The 17,454-nt window shown below is 39.3% G+C and overlaps 1 protein-coding gene across 1 annotated transcript in view; it reads right to left on the reverse strand.

Annotated features, from left to right (window-relative positions):
- The window catches only part of SNTG2 (syntrophin gamma 2), a 381,958-nt gene that overhangs the window by 70,798 nt on the left and 293,706 nt on the right, over nt 1–17,454 (reverse strand). Inside the window, exons 12-13 of the mRNA XM_018559229.1 lie at nt 15,209–15,247; nt 3,934–4,050 (exon numbers count right to left, since the gene is read on the reverse strand). Of these exons, the coding sequence (XP_018414731.1) occupies nt 3,934–4,050; nt 15,209–15,247 (156 nt within the window). The remainder of the gene's footprint in view (nt 1–3,933; nt 4,051–15,208; nt 15,248–17,454) is intronic.

The raw sequence follows: 17,454 nt of genomic DNA on the forward strand, positions 1-17,454 counted from the left end.
CATGCCCAACATTCAGCCCTGAGCTGTGATTTACGCTCAAAAGCATGTATTTTAGCACTGCTGCATTTCAATGCAAATGCAAGCATTTGACAGCAAACGTTATGTACACAAGCTTCTATAGTAAGCATAGTCATAAAACCTTAAATACCTAAATGACCCCCCCCCCAACTAATCTTTTTGTATTTTGGTGAAGAACCTCTACTAGGTTTCCCCAGACCCCAACACTCTCTAGCAGAATCACCTCATATGGAAGCAGGCTGGCTGAAAAACCAAAAAAAGTTCTCAGCAAGTCACAATTTTTCAATGGCTGATGGGGATGGAATTAAAGAAGAACTCGGGCAAACATTTTATTAACCCTTGCAGTGGGCACTCCACCCTACCTTTTGCGTCCTCACAGCTTGAAGGACCGGTCTATAACTAAGCCAGCTCAGAGGATCAGCTGAGTATAACTTTTTTTTATTTTACACCCTAGACCAAAATGAGCAGTTAACTTTTCCAGTGTGGGGTAGCCCCACTGCAAGGATTAGTCAAAATTTAGTTTGGACTGTAGAAGATACAGCTGCGACAATATCAGATTCCCTGTACCCAATAGCTCCACTCTCACATTAATGTTGTAAAAAAATTAAACAACCTTTGTCTTCCCTTCCATTATTTTTCTGTTACTATGACGCTTACTGGAAATGTAAACTGTCTTGAATAGAAAGGTTCTTGGAGGGCTTGGGTAGAAAAGTAAGGGCGACAAACATTTTGCTCAAAGTCACAAAATTCCAGTTATACTTCTGCATAGGGTTGTACAGATACCAGATCAGATACCAGTGCCGATACTTGGCATTTTCATAAAAACTACCAGAGTTGCAGAGGTTGTAGCTGGGACCTGGCTCTGGCGCTCCACCACTGTCCTGAAATCATTAGTCTGTATTGTGTTAGAAAAACTGTCACATGACAATAAACATAAATGTATCAGTACTTGTTTCTGTGAGTACTTGGGCAAGTATCAGTACTTGTACTTGTACGGTGCATCCCTAATATATATTTATAAAAACAAAATCATACATTAAAACAGAGATGTACAAATCCCAGGAGCTCCATCTGCTCCTTACAAATCTGCCTCCTAACTTTTGAATTTTTCTCTAGTCTAGTCTTGGAGCTCGAAAAGTATCTGTACTTTTAATTATACAGAGTATGATACTTGGTATCGGCGCATCACTACTTCTGGACGTCATTAAAAGTTTGTTAGAGTTTTAGACACAATCTTCATTAGACAAAAAGATCAGCTTTTTATAGAATAAAGCTTCAAATATTTTGATCATAGGCATGTCATCCATATACCCAGATAATGACTTAGTAGCTATTATGTTTACACAATTCAAGCAGCACAAAACAATTTCCACAAGCCGAGGAAAAGATTCCACATGTTGATCTGAAAAATTACATAGCTGTCAATCCACAGACTTTCATTTTATTCTATAACAAAACACCTACTGGACCAAAACAGCATTACTCTAAGGCTCATGAATACACGTGAGGCCTGATTCCTTTATTATTGCCATGCTTTCATTTCTTGACAAAAAAGATTTACTTTACTTATGGCTTTGGAATAAAACAGAATGCAAAAATAACCCAAATATTACTAATGTACTATCAAATATGAAATATCAAATCGAAGCACATGGATAAAGGCAATCTCTTTGGAGGATATAAAAGATACGTATCTAGCAACTAGTCCTAAAGTATTTTCAAGTTCTATCCAACAATAAGACAACAATAACTTATTTTTCAATAACATTAGTTTGATGTTTTCGGCTACTGTAAAAACTGATTTCAGCCTTCACTTCTGCCTTATGCACATGTGTGTGTATATATATAATAAAAGAAACCTGTATATTACTTTTTTCTACATTTATTATATGTATAGTACAGCATGTTCTTTCTCTTCAACTTTTGCAGTCAGATTTGATAACACCCATCTATGATTGTTCTGTGATCCTATTCACACATCATAAAGAAAAATTATTTGAAAAAATATTTCTTACCTTTAAGATGTTTTGCTAAATCAGGCAAAATGGCCAATTCTCAGCACCTTCACAGTGATCTGTCCTAATGGAACGGCTTAGGACTGAAATTTGGGGATTGTGTTTTCTCTCATTAACTTAATTAACACAAAAATACAATGGAAAAAACACCTCAGACCCCTCACAGCCTCTCCTAGCATTGCAAGGAAAGATACACAAGTAGAAATGTTAACCCTGAAAACCCTAACCCAAGTAAAAGCAGTTTAACTGCCTCCGGGCCGGCCGTAGTAAAAAAACGGCCGGCCAGGAGCTCTCTAGGTCAAAATCATTTTTAAAATATGTTTTAACATATGCTATGTGAATGGGAACATGTAACAAATATAAAATGGGTGTTATCCCAATTTGGCTGCAGTTTGGAAACACACTTTAAGGTCTTAAAAAAAACAAAAACCCAAAATAGCTTTTTGGCTTTAGATATACTTTATTTAATTTTGGATAGAGCAGGTAAGATGTTGCCTCTTTGCTCCAGTTACCATTGTTTCTAGGACAGAAAGTAATGAAAAATCCAAAAAGTATAAAGTTGCTGCTGGAACTTAAATTGAGGGGAAATCAGGTGATCTAATGGAACTAAAAAGTAGGTTAAGTCACATCAATGTGACTTTTTTGTAACAGAGCAATGATAGAGTAAACTATGCATTTTACTTATGCAGAACATTATTCCTCTTTCAAATGTACATTGCAATGCACGCAGGGGGAAAACAAAAGTTTGTGTAAATTGTTAACGTAAGCATCATTGTTAGTGTTAGCGTAATTTAGGATTAAGTCAGGTTGACCAGGGCACAGATTGGCACAATAATGACTTTGTCACAAGTTTGCAATCATTATCATTAAAAACTTGAATGACATTGTGTTCATTTACATTGATGCTTGTGCAGTGTGACAAATGTCATCCAGATAATCTGACATCATTTTTGAGACCTAGGGATTCTTTTTGAGTGAATATTATTTTTTATTATTAGGATACAATTTTTTTCTTTTTTTTAAAGTTTTTTTTATTTCATTTTTTTTTCTTCATGGGGATCTGGATCTAGTCATTGGATACCAGATCTAGATTCCCCATGCAGCTGTACAGCAGCAGATCAATTTTCATAGTGATCTATTGCTGGCTGAAATAAACTATCAATACATCACTATAGCAGTGATCTGCTACTGTATAGAGAGGCTGGAAAGAGCAACAACAGCTCTGCTTGAGGCTCTGAACTGACAGGAAGTGTGGTGACATCACTTGTGTGGAAGCATATAATTTACCGTTCGCTTCTATAGCACACTCATATGGAATGACCCATAGAAGCTCAGGAAGCCCAGGAGATGATCATTTCAATACTTTTTTTAGTAATTGATCCAGAATAATTATGCAGTATTCACTCTAGAAATAAGCCTGAGAGAAATGTGGGAAGTTCTGATCTGTGCACCTGTTTCAGGTCATTTATTCATAGTATTGAAGCAAATGGATCAGCGTAACAACCAGCAACTTCTTTTTTTGGTAGGAGTTCTGAAATATAAGCCCAAATGTTTCTGTTATGGAACTCTTCATTCACAGATAATCTGTCATGAAAAAGTTGCAGTCTTCCATTGATGTCCACTTCCTCCTCCATGTCATTACCTTATATAATTAAATCTAGAGGCTCAGCATGATAGACACAAAACTAGCATTTTTGGAAATTGGTCAGTCTCCCCACACCTCTCATTCCTTTATCCATTTTAGTTTTCTCTGCACAGGTTTCCTATTCTTCAGTATACATCAGATCGGGTCTTCTGTTAGAGCTTAGAATCCACTATGTCATATAATATTGTGTCTGGTTATATTAAAAGAAGTTAATCTAAACTAGAATGAATAGAGTAAAAATATGTATCAGCTTACTGGTGGTGTCTTGAAGATGTAGAACGATGACCCCTTCAGGACAAGGAATTTGAATTTATAAACATGTGATCCATCCGATCCTTGTACCTTCTCACTCACCCATCCCATGTGCAAAATCTGAGGGGAAACAAGAAATTACATCTTGTGTCATAATATATTAGGGAAACTATGTTATTTAAATGTATTTAGTAAACATAGATATGTTGGAGGCAAGAACAAAGGAGCATATACTGTATACTGACTGCACAGAGTTCCATAGAGACAGTGGGGCTTGAGATGCAGGAGGAACCACATGAATGGAGGAGAGCTCTTCCCAATAAGTACCTGTATTTAAGGTGCCCTCTGGTGTTCTGAAGGAGACTGTTTTTAAAACTGTTTAGCCATGGGGACATGCATTTGTTTAGAGCAGGGGTAGCAAACCTCTGGCCCTCCAGCTGTGGTGAAACTACAAATCCCATGATGCATCTCTCTTCGGGAGTTATGTCTGTGAGAATCTTGCAATGCCTCATGGGATTTGTAGTTCCAGCACAGCTGGGGGGGCCGGAGGTTTGCTACCCCTGGTTTAGAGTAACAATAAAGGATGTCAAAGAAGATCCAACTTGTTTGAGGTTGAAGCCCTCTACAACCTATGCTCACTGCTGCATGAATGCAAGCTAAAAGGTACAAAGTGCAATTATGGATAGATACAATTTTCAGTATGGTTAGGATAAACCTATGTGTAAAGTGCAGTAACTATTACCAACAAGTGTAAATAATATTTCACTATCTGACTACAATAAGCCTATATCTATGTTTGTTCCTTCCATCCCCTGGCTGCTTTCACTGCTCCACTGTGAATAGCCCATATTAAGAATAGAATTCAATACAAGTACCTCCAATGATCAACTTCTGTCAAGGGAATAGGGTCACCGAAAGTGCTTTTTGTGTACTCAGCTTTAAGGTAGTCATAGCTCATCAGGAAAGCAAAGATTTCAGGAGCATTAAATATAAATGTTCAGTTTCAGCAGTTGATGCTTTGTAATTTTAGCTGTCAATAATAGCTTCAATTACATGCCCCCATCTCTCACTGTATTCTCCCTGCTTGCATGCTCCATTCTGTGCCCCCTCTTATCCCTGCTGTCTTTGCCAACACAGGCGGGGAGAGGTGTGGGGTTCAGAGGGGACACGGGAGGACATGCAGGGGAAAAGTTTGTCAGTGCCCAGTGGGGAGGATCAAGGGGCAGGTAGAGAGAGTACAGAGCAGCGCTATCAGCAGTGACAGCCCAACGGGTTAGATACTTATTTTGAACAAATAGCTGTCATTTGGCCTCAACTGAGCACTGCATGGGTAAAGTGCTTGTTTTCGTTTAGGTGCTAAAATAAAAAAAGTATATTCACCCAATCCTTGGAGACGACTGGCTGTTAGACCGATGCTTCCCCTTCCATTGCAGAAGTCTAAGGTCTCGTAAGTCATCACATTCAGTACACAGTGTAAAGGACGTGAGCATGCCAAGGGGACATGCCATTGTTGCAGTGGAGAAGGAGACAGGTTGAGGGAGCACTGTAAAAAGCCGGCTGCAAGGTTCAGCAGAGTATACCTTTGTTATTTTTGCACCTAAATGAAAACAAGCACTTAACCCTTGTAGTGCAGGGGTAGCCCCACTGCAGGGAATAAGAAAAGTTCTTTAAAACAGTGTGCCAAATAAAAGCCTAAAATTGCTATGAATAAATGTATAACAATTCTATAGGTATGCAAATTATTCATAGAGTGATTGCCAATTTAAAGTGATACTAAACCATTGATATTTAGATGCCCAAGCCAAGTTTAACATCATCAGTGTGCATTGTTTAAAGTGACACTAAACTCAGGAGTTACATCTTAAAAATGCATTCAAGTACATTAAAGGAGAACTATGCGGTGAGTGATTTTCACTCAACCTCATAGTTTGAGCCGACGTGTGACAATGAAACTGATGTCCTCCCGTGACCCTTAGGAGAACTAAGGGGAAAAACACTTACCCCATAGTTCTCCTTTAACTATTAACAAAAATGTATCTGATTTGTGTCTCACTCGGCTGTAGATCCCCATATCATCTCTGAATTGGTACCGACACTGTCCTTCCTTCTGGAGGGTGGCTGCTTTTGTTCCCCATGGTCCCTGTGTGTGTTGTGAAGTAGTCACCGCTCCAAGCTCGCTTCCATGATGGACTGCAATCCCGATACAAATTAGTAAACTTAACATGAGATTGTTGTCAATCACGGGAGCGAGCTTGGGGCAGTGTCTACTTTACAACACACACAGGGACCATGGGGAACAAAAGTAGCCACCCTCCAGAAGGAAGGACAGTGTCAGCACCAATTCAGAGATAATTTGAGGATCTACAGCCGAGTGATACACAAATAAGATACATTTTTGTTAATAGTTGGGGTACTTGAAAGCATTTTTAAGGTTTAGCTCCTGAGTTTAGTGTCACTTTAATCAATGCACACTGATGATGTTAAACTTGGCTTGAGCATTAAAACATTAATTACCCCTGCTCATGAAAGGGTTAAAGTAAAAAAATTATGCTTTGATCTATGTAGGCAAATCACAGGTTTACTTTAAGCAAGATAAACCACTTTCAACCAGCTTTTGATCATAAAATGGATGCCCGGGTGTGCAGTCGGCTACTATGTTTATCTTATAGATATAAATAGATAAAATGATGACGCTAGATTGCTCTGATCCATTTAATCATTTTTCAATGGAAAGGTGATTGAACTTGCTAGGAAATAGCTGTGTATAAGGCCAGGGCATTGATACTTACTTGACATGAATTGCCACAGCGGGGATGCCGAGCACACATTGGCTGTTATAACTTGATATAATAAGATTAACGAAACCCTACCCTGGTCAGTAAAAAAGCGTGCCAGTTGTCTGTTTGTCCTGTAGAGTCAAGACTCCTATAGTGCACTTTTCAAGCACTGAATAGTGTGAATAACATTCCATTCAAAAGAACGACAGAACAAAATGTTACTATGAAAAGATAAAAGGAAGTTTGTGTGGTGTATTGAGTCCAGCAGTGCTAAATATGGCTCCTGATTTATTGTGCTCTATTCCTGAAAACAATGCTATGCAGACTGAGGTTTGTAAATCTTAATCAATGAAGGGTGCTTTTTGTAGTTTTCCCAGTGTGAGTCTTTCATAAATCCAGCAAAATCCAATAAACAATGCATTAGATGCAACATAAGTGCTTGAAGTGCAGAATTTATATCTGGACTAATGTGGTGTGGCTATATCACAATTTGAAGATCCAGCAAAATTATTTATCAAAGATAAACTGCAAGAATGTTTCATGACTTGGCTTTTATCACTTCTTAAAAGCCTTTTCTCTTCTCGCACTGATAGGCTTAAAAGTTATTTAAAGCTTTCTTTTCTCTTAAATATTATTTTAGATTTCTAATATTAGCATACCAAATGTAGCGTGAACGTTAAAGAAGGACTCCAGGTCGGTTGTTCAGGTGAACCTGTGAGAACATACATAAGTGAGTTGACATCTTCGAGCTGATTTATGGTTAACCGAACAGGCTTGGGGGCAGTCGCCTTGATACTGGCTTCACTACATTGGAAATCTGTGACCTTAAAGTATATCTAAATCCAAGAATAAAAGTGTAATATATTGCAGCTTTATTCAGGGGTTTTCCCCTCAACTTTCCATCCTGCCAGTAATATACCTAAACTTCATTCACTGTACTCTAGATATAAGGGAACAGCATTGTCGTCCTAGGGCAGGAATTGCTTTAGGACTACAAAACACCTCTCCACATCTCCATAACATAGAGTGGTTTCTCCTGCCAGGCCCTTAATCACTATTGTATTCTGTAGTGATGTAGGGCCTGGCAGGATCGGGAAGAAGAGTGAAAGTGGCACTAAACTCAGGAGTTAAATCTTAAAAATGCATTCAAGTACTTTAAAGGAGAACTATGAGGTGAGTGATTTACACTCATCCTCATAGTTAGAGCCGACGTGTGACTTTGAAGATCGGGAAGTGAGCGAACACATAACGGCACTCGCTCACTTCCAAATCATTTCCCTTCAGAGAGCGGTGACTGTCAGTCATGGCTCCCTGCAGGGATTCCCCCTCCCCTCTCCGATCCACCTTCGCTGACTGGAGGAACGGACGGGGGAGAGGGCGGGCACAGCTGGCTCTGAGTCTAGATAGGCAGAGCCTGCTCTTAATCAGCAAGCTGGGTGGACCTAAACAGTATTGTCGGGATTAGTGGAATTGCCCTTCAAACTCAGATATATACAATCTATCTTTTTATTAAAATAATCTATTGGACACCAGCAATGTGGTAATGCTTACACTGTATGAAAGAATAGGCAAGAGGAGGGGAGATCAACTGATCCCAAATAATATCTGCAGTTTCCTATTTTTAGCTAAAACTGATGTCATTTAACATTCACTGGTACTTGGGGAAACACACAGATGTCAGGCAGAGTTCAGATATGTATTCGCTAGTGGGGTCAATGTACCGAAGGAGTAGAAGACATTTACTTAAATAAAAAGCACATTTTTTATAGCACATGATTGGTTGACTGAAGTGAACACAGTTTTACCCTATTTGCAAATATCTATGAACACTTCTTACTTTGCAAAGTGAATTGTCTACTCCTTTAGTAAATGATCCCCACTAAAAACATGGCCACGCATACACTTTTTATTTTGTTTGGACACCACCATTTTTTTTCCAAACATATATTATATCAAAGTGATAAAAAACATGCACAAAATTTCTTACACTCAATCAAATTATTTTGTACTTAACACCTCGATTAAAATATATATGTAGACATCTTTTAGAACTACTTTACAACTGAATGATATGTGAGCAGATGTCTCTTAAAGTGACACTGAAATTAAATTTAAAAAATGAATTCACGTACCTCAGCTATTAACAGAAATGTATCTTATTTGTGTATCACTCAGCTGTAGATCCTCAAATCATCTCTGAATTGGTGCTGACACTGTCCTTCCTGCTGGAGGGTGGCTACTTTTGTTCCCCATGGTCCCTGTGTGTGTTGTAAAGTAGCCACCACTTCAAGCTCACTCCTGTGATGGACTATAATCTGACATTTAGTTTGCTTATTTGTATTGAAATCAAAGTCTATTACAGGAGCGAGTTTCGAGCAGTAGCTACCTTCCAACACACAGGGACCCTAGAGAACAAAAGTAGTCACCCTCCAGAAGGAAGGACAGTGTCAGCACCAATTCAGAGATGATTTGAGGATCTACAGCCGAGTGATACACAAATAAGATACATTTTTGTTCTTAGTTAAGGGACTTGAATACATTTTTAACATTTGAGTTTAGTGTCACTTTAAAATAAAAACAATTTGACTTTAAATGTATTAGCTAACCCCCTTAAGTTGTTCTGATTTATACCAAAACCCTGCCTCTCAATTGTCACTTGCTTGATTATATTATATTGCTCTAAATGAGGTTAATGTCAAATTCTGTGCTCCTGCCTCCGTCTGAATAAATACATTTATATCTCAGCACCTTCTGAAATGATTGTCACCTCCCTTACTGAGCAAAGCTTATATATTCAGTATTCTGTTTGCAGTGTAAATCTAATAAAAGTGCAGGTGTTTCTGTATCATGCAGATTCCACTTGAAACTAGCTGTCAGATCCAAGAATATTTTAAATCCATTGGTAAACAACATATCTCTAAGCACATCAACATTCACTCTTCTGTGGAAAAAAAGTTCAGAGTTTGGAAAATGTACTGACCTCAGTGAAAATGAAAAAGGATCTAATGTAAAAAGGATCTAATAGAACTCCACCTTTAAAGTGACACTAAACTCAGAAGTTAAACCTTAAAAATGCATTAACCCCTTAAGGACAAAGGACTTTTTTTATTTTCTGCACCCATGTTATAATCCACATTTTAGGCCTGGAAATCACTTAAAACCCCCAAGCATTATATATTTTCTGAAAGCCAAGACCTTATAGAAAAAAATGGTGGCAATCTAATGTTGCACGACATTAGCGCAACTTCTTATCATACTCAAACATGTTGTGGAAAATTTTGTGGAAAAAGTTAAAGTGACATTAAAGGCAAACATTTTTTCCCCTTCCCCCAATGTTAATTAAAGCACTTACCTTAAATGATGTCTCCTAATCCGACCTTCTTCTTCTTTCCTGTCATTTTCATCTGTCCCTCCAGCGCTGCTGCGGGTCTCCGATCCAGCGCTGACTCCTCTGACCTTGCTGGCACTTCCTGTCCCACGGTGTCTGCATGCGGGTGCACGCGTCCATATACGTACCTTGTGTCTCTCCTCGTCTCCTGGCCGAAAATCCAAACTGCGCATGCGCCCACTCCAAGATGCTTTGCGGCCGCCCAAGAATTTTCAGATTTTCGGACGGGAGCGAGAGGCGAAGACACAGGTAAGCTTAAACCGCTTTTATAGCATTTAAAAAAAAAAAGTTTTGCATATGTCTACTGCTTGCTTGCAGTAGATGTATGCAAAAAAAGTGAGGATTTAGAAACCCTTTAAGTTTAGTACCCCAAAACACTATATAAAATCATTTTTTTCTCAAATATAAAATATGAGATTACAACAAGTAAAAAGACACCCAACATGCCCAAGTTAAAAATTGTGTGCATCCATGAAACAGCAACAGAAGTCAGTACCTCAAAAAGTGATCAGTTTAGAGATACAAGTAAATATGGGCTCTAGAATTATTGCTTTCACTCCGGTGTGTGCAGTGATACCCAACATGTGTAGCGCAATCACCTTTTCGTACATAGGCGCATCAGACGCGTGTTTACATGATGACGCGTGTGCTCGCAGGAGTGGGGGACTTTAAACATTCTTTTAAATTCCTTTTACACTTATTTAAGATCATTTTTAAAACTGTTTTTAAAGCCCCACAAGTAATAGCATATTGGCAGTGATAGGTCCAAAAGACCTCCAGTATCACCTTCACACTAAATAAGCTATTGAAGTTCAGATCACACTCGAATAGCTTATTGTTGGGCTTAAGGAGACAAGCAATGACAGCTATGGAACCGGAAGTCATGCTATATGCATCACTCCCGGTCCCATAGAATGGAGAGGAAATTGGTGAACAGAAGTTCACTGATCTCCTCCCAACTTCCCGCTGAGACTACGGCTCAGCCGAGCTGTTCGCCTGCCTCCGGGTGCTGTACGGCTGTAGTGAATAGGCGGCCGAAGTGAGCCGAAGGATCAGCCGCAGCTACAGCTGGATCCTTTGGCTCTATAATGAATTACCCTCTTAGTATGAATGGACTACAACCACACTTGTATTACATCGAGCTGGGAGCGGTGGCTACTTTAAAACATACACAAGGACATACACAAGGACCATGGGCATCAAAAGTAGACATCCTCCAGAAGGAAGAACAGTGTCAGCATGAGTTCATGATTTGAGGATCTACAGCCCAGTGATGCAGAAATAAGCTACATTTTTCATAATAGGTAAGGTACTTGAATGCATTTTTTAAGATTGAACTCCTGACTTTAGTGTCACTTTATCTCAAACCTCTTAAGAAAAATCCTTTTTTTCTTCATTCATTATTTTTTTTCATTCATTATTTTTTTTCCATTTATTACTTTAAGTTATATTTAGTGGATTTTATTATTTTTGTGTTAGAAAATAAATTGGAGAGTTAAAATCACACTTTCAAATGATGTTCTCATGAGTATTTATTGTAAATATAGAGTCTCCTGATGATATCACATTGCAGTATAAAATTGGAATTTATTGTTCAGTTTAAAAGTGAAATGATTTTATTTGAATATCAATCACGGGGAACTGGAAAAAGAAGGAGAAAAAGATCAAGTAACTGACTATTTATGCTTTTCAAGTGATAAAGCCCTGAAAACCCAAAGCATTCATGGAAAATCAGGCTAATGGGAAGAATGAATGATGGTTTCCTAAAGACTGCACAGGACCATGGATGATATTCTACAAAGTCTTTTGTTGTTATGTGCAGTATGTGACACCTTTAATGGAATAAACCAAATGTAATCAACGTCAAGGTCTTGAAGGTTTGCAAAAGTTATACAATTTGTATTGACTAAAATCCATTTGATAGAAATACTCTGCCATTTAGAGGAGTTACCAGAGAGTTCCCTATCTACATTACATTACAAGTCAACACCTTTCCATTCTAAGTAAAAGCCATGAATATCTGGAAGGCTGGGTAGTCTAGGCTAAAAATAAGTTGGCAATATACACAAATGCTGTTTGTCAAAAATTCCAAAAGTCCATAAAAAACATTTATCTTAAAATGTTTAAAAAAACTGATGATCCTGATTATTTTGATGCTGATTATTAGCCCCATTTTCCACTCATTTTATGCATACACTATATTGCCAAAAGTATTGGGACGCCCCTTCAAATCATTGGATTCAGGTGTTCCGTGAAATGTCCTTGCTACTAAATATTCCGCAGTCACCTGTTAGTGGTATTATAACAAAGTGGAAGCAACTGGGAACAACAGCAACTCAGCCACAAAGTGGTAGGTCATGTAATATAACAGAGCGGGGTCAGCACATGCTGAAGCACACAGTGCGCAGAAGTCGCCAACTGTCTGCAGAGTCAGTAGCTACAGACCTCCAAACTTCATGTGGCCTTCAGATTGGTAAAACAACAGTGCGTAGAGAGCTTCATGGAATGGGTTTCCATGGCTGAGCAATTGCATCCAAGCCTTACATCACCAAGTGCAATGCAAAACGTCGGATGCAGTGGTGTAAAGCAGTGTTCCCCAACCCCCGGTACCGGTCCGCGGATCAAATGGTACCGGGCCGCACAGTCTCAGTGCGGTCCGGTCATGCAATATATGGCAGTGCACAGTCCCGGTCTTCGAACACCGGGGCCCCACACTGCCAACGGGCTTCACAGTAAGGGGGCGGGTCCTGTGACTCACCTCCCCTCCCGGCCGCGTCTATAGTAACATGCGGTGGGAGGGGAGGTGAGTTACAGGAGACGTGTGTGTGTCACACGCCACGCCCCACCCCCTGCAGTGAGTGCACACATCGACACATGGCTGCTGCTCCTGGAAGGGTGAGTCTGAGCGGGGGAAGGGGGGGTGTCTTACATCATGTCATTAGACGTGGATTATAATGGGGAATATTACACTGTAATGTTCCCTATTATAATCTATTTCTCTGTTGTGTACTGCTATTTTATGTAATTAGACAAATGGATTATAATGGGGAATATTACACTGTAATGTTCCCTATTATAATCTATTTCTCTGATTAAATGATTACAGGTAGGCATGTGATCTATCAAAGTTTGAGACTACGTTAGAATGTGTGACCAGTGACGTGGTCACACATTTTAACGTAATCTCGCCCATTTTTTCGGTGGCGGAATAGGTGAAGAATTCCAACGCTTTCATTTTTTGGTGTAACTGTATTTTATTTTGAAGGCATTTTTAAATACAATTAAATTAAAATTATTAAATCAAAACAATCTAAAATATAAACAATCAACGTCCCCCCCTCAGCGGGCCATGGTAAAATTATCAAACGTTGACCGGTCCACGGCGATAAAAAGGTTGGGGAGCACTGGTGTAAAGCACACAGCAACTGGACTCTAGAGAAGTGGAGATGGGTTCTCTGGAGTGAGGAATCACACTTCTCTGACAATCTGATGGACATGTCTGGGTTTGGCAGATGCCAGGAGAACGGTACTTGCTTGACTGCATTGTGCCAAGTGTAAAGTTTGGTGGAGGGAGGATTATGGTGTGGGGTTGTTTTTCAGGGGTTGGGCTTGGCCACTTAGTTCCAGTGAAGGGAACTCTTAAGGCATCATCATACCAAGACATTTTGGACAATTTCATGCTCCCAACTTTGTGGGAACAGTTTGGGGATGGCCCCTTCTTGTTCCAACATGACTGTGCACCAGTGCACAAAGCAAGGTCCATAAAGACATAGATGAGCGAGTTTGGGGTGGAGGAACTTGACTGGCCTGCACAACCTGATAGAACACCTTTGGGATCAATTAGAGTGGAGACTGCGAGCCAGGCCTTCTCATCCAACATCAGTACCTGACCTCACAAATGCACTTCTGGAAGAATGGTCAAACATTCCCATAGACACACTCCTAAACCTTGTGGATGCCTTCCCAGAAGAGTAGAAGCTGTTATAAAGGGCGGGCCAACTCAATATTGAACCCTACGGACTAAGACTGGGATGCCATTAAAGTTCATGTGTGTGTAAAGGCAGGCGTCCCAATACTTTTGGTAATATAGTGTATAATGGCACTCAAACTTTTTACTACCTTTATATTTATCAGTGTTTATTATGATTTTTTTTGTCATTCCTGAACCCATCCCCAAATGCATAGACTTGGGACCAGCATGCAATAACATACTAATTTGTACTCCCATACTAGTGCCAATTTAGACAGGAGCCAATTAACCCACTAGCATGTCTTTGGTGTGTGAGAGAAAACTCACTCAAGCAGGTGGAAAATATGCATACTCCATACAGAAAGCGTTATATTTATTACCAATTCCAGTCATTTGTCCTGTGAAATTGCACAACAGTCTTCTGTGCAAATAGAGGCAAAACAAATATTAGGCTATTTTCTTTCTGGGCCAAATGTAATATCAGGCAAATCCCACATTATGGCCACTGGATAGAGCTGAGGGGCATAGCGAATTAATACTTCTTTCCTATGCTCCTCAGCTCCATCTAGTGTCCATATTTCAGTATTTTCCTGATATTAAATTTGACCAGGAAATATGCTAATAACATTTGTTTTTGTCTCCATTTGCACAGAATAAATGTACATGTGCAGTTTTGCAGGACAAATTGCTCTGTGAATTGTTTATACATACATCCCATCGTGTCCTGGTTGAGATTCAGCCCCAAGGCACCATTGTGGCAAGAGTGCTAACCGTCGAACCACTGTGCTGCCCTTTGTTTTTTGTTTTAAAATTCACAATATATAAGGACTTACACAGTATGTATGCTTATAGTACACGTTTTCTTAAAGTGTATGTAATGCAAATATATATATTTTTTCAATAGTGTAGGGAATGTTTAAGATTCCAGACAAATTCATCTTTTCTTTTTTTGTCTGTTCCGTGATAACTCAAAAATGTTGGATTTCCTATTATAGTCCCTCCTATGTACAAATAATAAAAAAAGGAGTGATAAGGGGAACATCCATGACCGGCATTAGAGTCACCTTTTTGTTACCAACAATAGCTGAATCATTACAGTATCTATGTTTATAGTAAAAAAATTAAACAATATTTACACTGTACCTGATCAGATGGCGAATAACATTTGTTCGTCATTTTCATCTGAAAAAAAAATCATATTGAGTCAAATCATAACCGATAAACATTCAATAATCCTGCAGCACGATTTCTAATGGTGGACATCAGTCATACTCGGTATGAATGTAAATCAAGCCAAAGAAAACCAGTAATATTTATTTCAAAAGACTTAAAAAGTCCTAGAACAAAATGAATTTATATACGTATTCCTTAGAGAGGGCCTGCAGGGAAAAGCAAAATCATTCAGTGAATTCCTAATGAAGTTCACTCCGCTTATTATAATTCAAGTTTTACTTCATTTTCTCAGCACTTATACAAACAAGACTATGGCTTTCAGAAAGCTTCTAAGCAGGACTGCAGCCTCTTACCCTTCATTATGTACTGTGCAACTTCAATTTACCAAGAATGTCACCTCCCTGCATGTAATGTCTTATATACAATGCAGCAGAGTGAAACAAGAACTCAAGCTATTTATTTCTGGAAATCAAGGAAAGGCATAATTTGGCTGTAGAGGCCAGTGGTCGGTTTTGAGAATCCCCAGCTTGTGGAATTAGAGGGTAGGAAACAGATGTTCCCAGACTACTAAGTTATGATGAAAGAGAAGAATTTGCACAGTGGGATGGTCTGGCACTTTCATGTTATCAGAGTGAAAATCAAACCAGCGGAAAGGTAGACTGAGGCTCCCATGCATGTTTTCTAGACTCATTTCCAAAATTGATTGGAGTACCATTAGAACAGCACCTGGCAAGTTTAATAGTTTAAGGCAAGAAAGTAATCAATAGTAGTAAGCATTAAATACCTTCTCCTAAATTCTAACAGCTCTTGTTCTGGGATATTGCAGACCAACAACATGGGTTTTTGCAGATAGTTTTACAGAGGGGGCACATTTTCCTTAAAGTGACATTAACCTCCCTGGCGGTATGATTATGCAGGATTTTAGCATGCCAAAGCGGTACATTGTTTTTCATGGAAATTTGTTGTTTTATATTGTAGGCCTGTAATTCTTATGGGAATTCTTGGGGCGCTGCCTGATCCGTACCACAGTCAATAGAGTACCAAGTTCACACATTACTGAGCTCGGTAGCAGAATCGTCGCTGTCGTCACATTCAGTGTCTGATGACGAATTTCCCAACGAATCGCTATCACTCAATTCTGCAAGTGATTCTAATTTACTATCGGCCGGGCGCACACAGCAGGGACAAAGTAAGTGACACTTTTGCGCAATCCCGAGTGTGGCTCGGGGTTACCGCTTTTGGTACTGAAAATTAACACCAAGCCACACTCTGAAATACCGCCAGGGAGGTTAAAGGCTAAATTCGACCCCCCCCCACAATGCTATTGTAAGGACTTATCTTAAATGATGCCTCTTGATCCGATCATCTTCTTCTTTCCTGTAGTTTTCAGGAGTCCCTCCAGCGCTGGTGCCGGTCTCTGATCCAGCGCTGACTCGCTGATACCCGTGTGTGTTTGTTTAATAATTTGTATTGAGATTGTAGTCCATCACAGGAGCGAGTTTGGAGCGGTGACTACTTTATAGAGATGTGCAGCGGCAAAATTTGTTTCATTTAGTTTTGATTTGGATTATGCGTTATTTTGTTTTTTAGGTCCGAAAGTCAATTCGTTTTGGGATTCGTATTCGGACTAAATTTGTTAACGGTAGTCTGTACGAAGTTTTGTTGCGGGTTCGTTTCCGGTTCGATTCATTGCAGCAAAGTGGCATTAAAAAATGTTTTCAATGTCACTTTGCTGCAAGAAAATTTGTCCACAAACAAAAATGCGTACAGATTGCCGTTAACGAATTTTCGTCCGAAATTCCGTTTAGGGAAATTCGAATTTGCTTTCATTTGTCATTTCTGTTCTTCGGAAATTCAAACAAGCACTTAACCCTTGCAAAACAGGGGTAGCCCCACTGCAAGGGTTAATAAAACATTGTTTTTCTGGAGTTCTTCTTTAAAACACTTACAAGCTCACTGCCATTTTACATTGATCAAAAAAGCCAGCTGCATGCTTCTGGTTTAATGTAATCAATTGAGTTTGATAAGGTAGTAAAAGGGCAAGATGTGACTAAGGTGTTCTATAAACAGTGCCTTTTGTTATTAGGCTGTGTGCACACCTAGGGGACAGCGTTTTTGCGCGTTTCTACACAAGTAAATCCAGTCCTGCGTTTTTGTGAGCAGATTGAAACTCACTGATGTTAATGAGCAAACTCGCAAACTCGCAAACTCGCAAA

The sequence above is a fragment of the Nanorana parkeri genome, unplaced genomic scaffold, assembly GCF_000935625.1.
Source record: "Nanorana parkeri isolate BGI_ZX_2015 unplaced genomic scaffold, ASM93562v1 scaffold383, whole genome shotgun sequence".
Lineage (NCBI taxonomy): Eukaryota > Metazoa > Chordata > Amphibia > Anura > Dicroglossidae > Nanorana > Nanorana parkeri.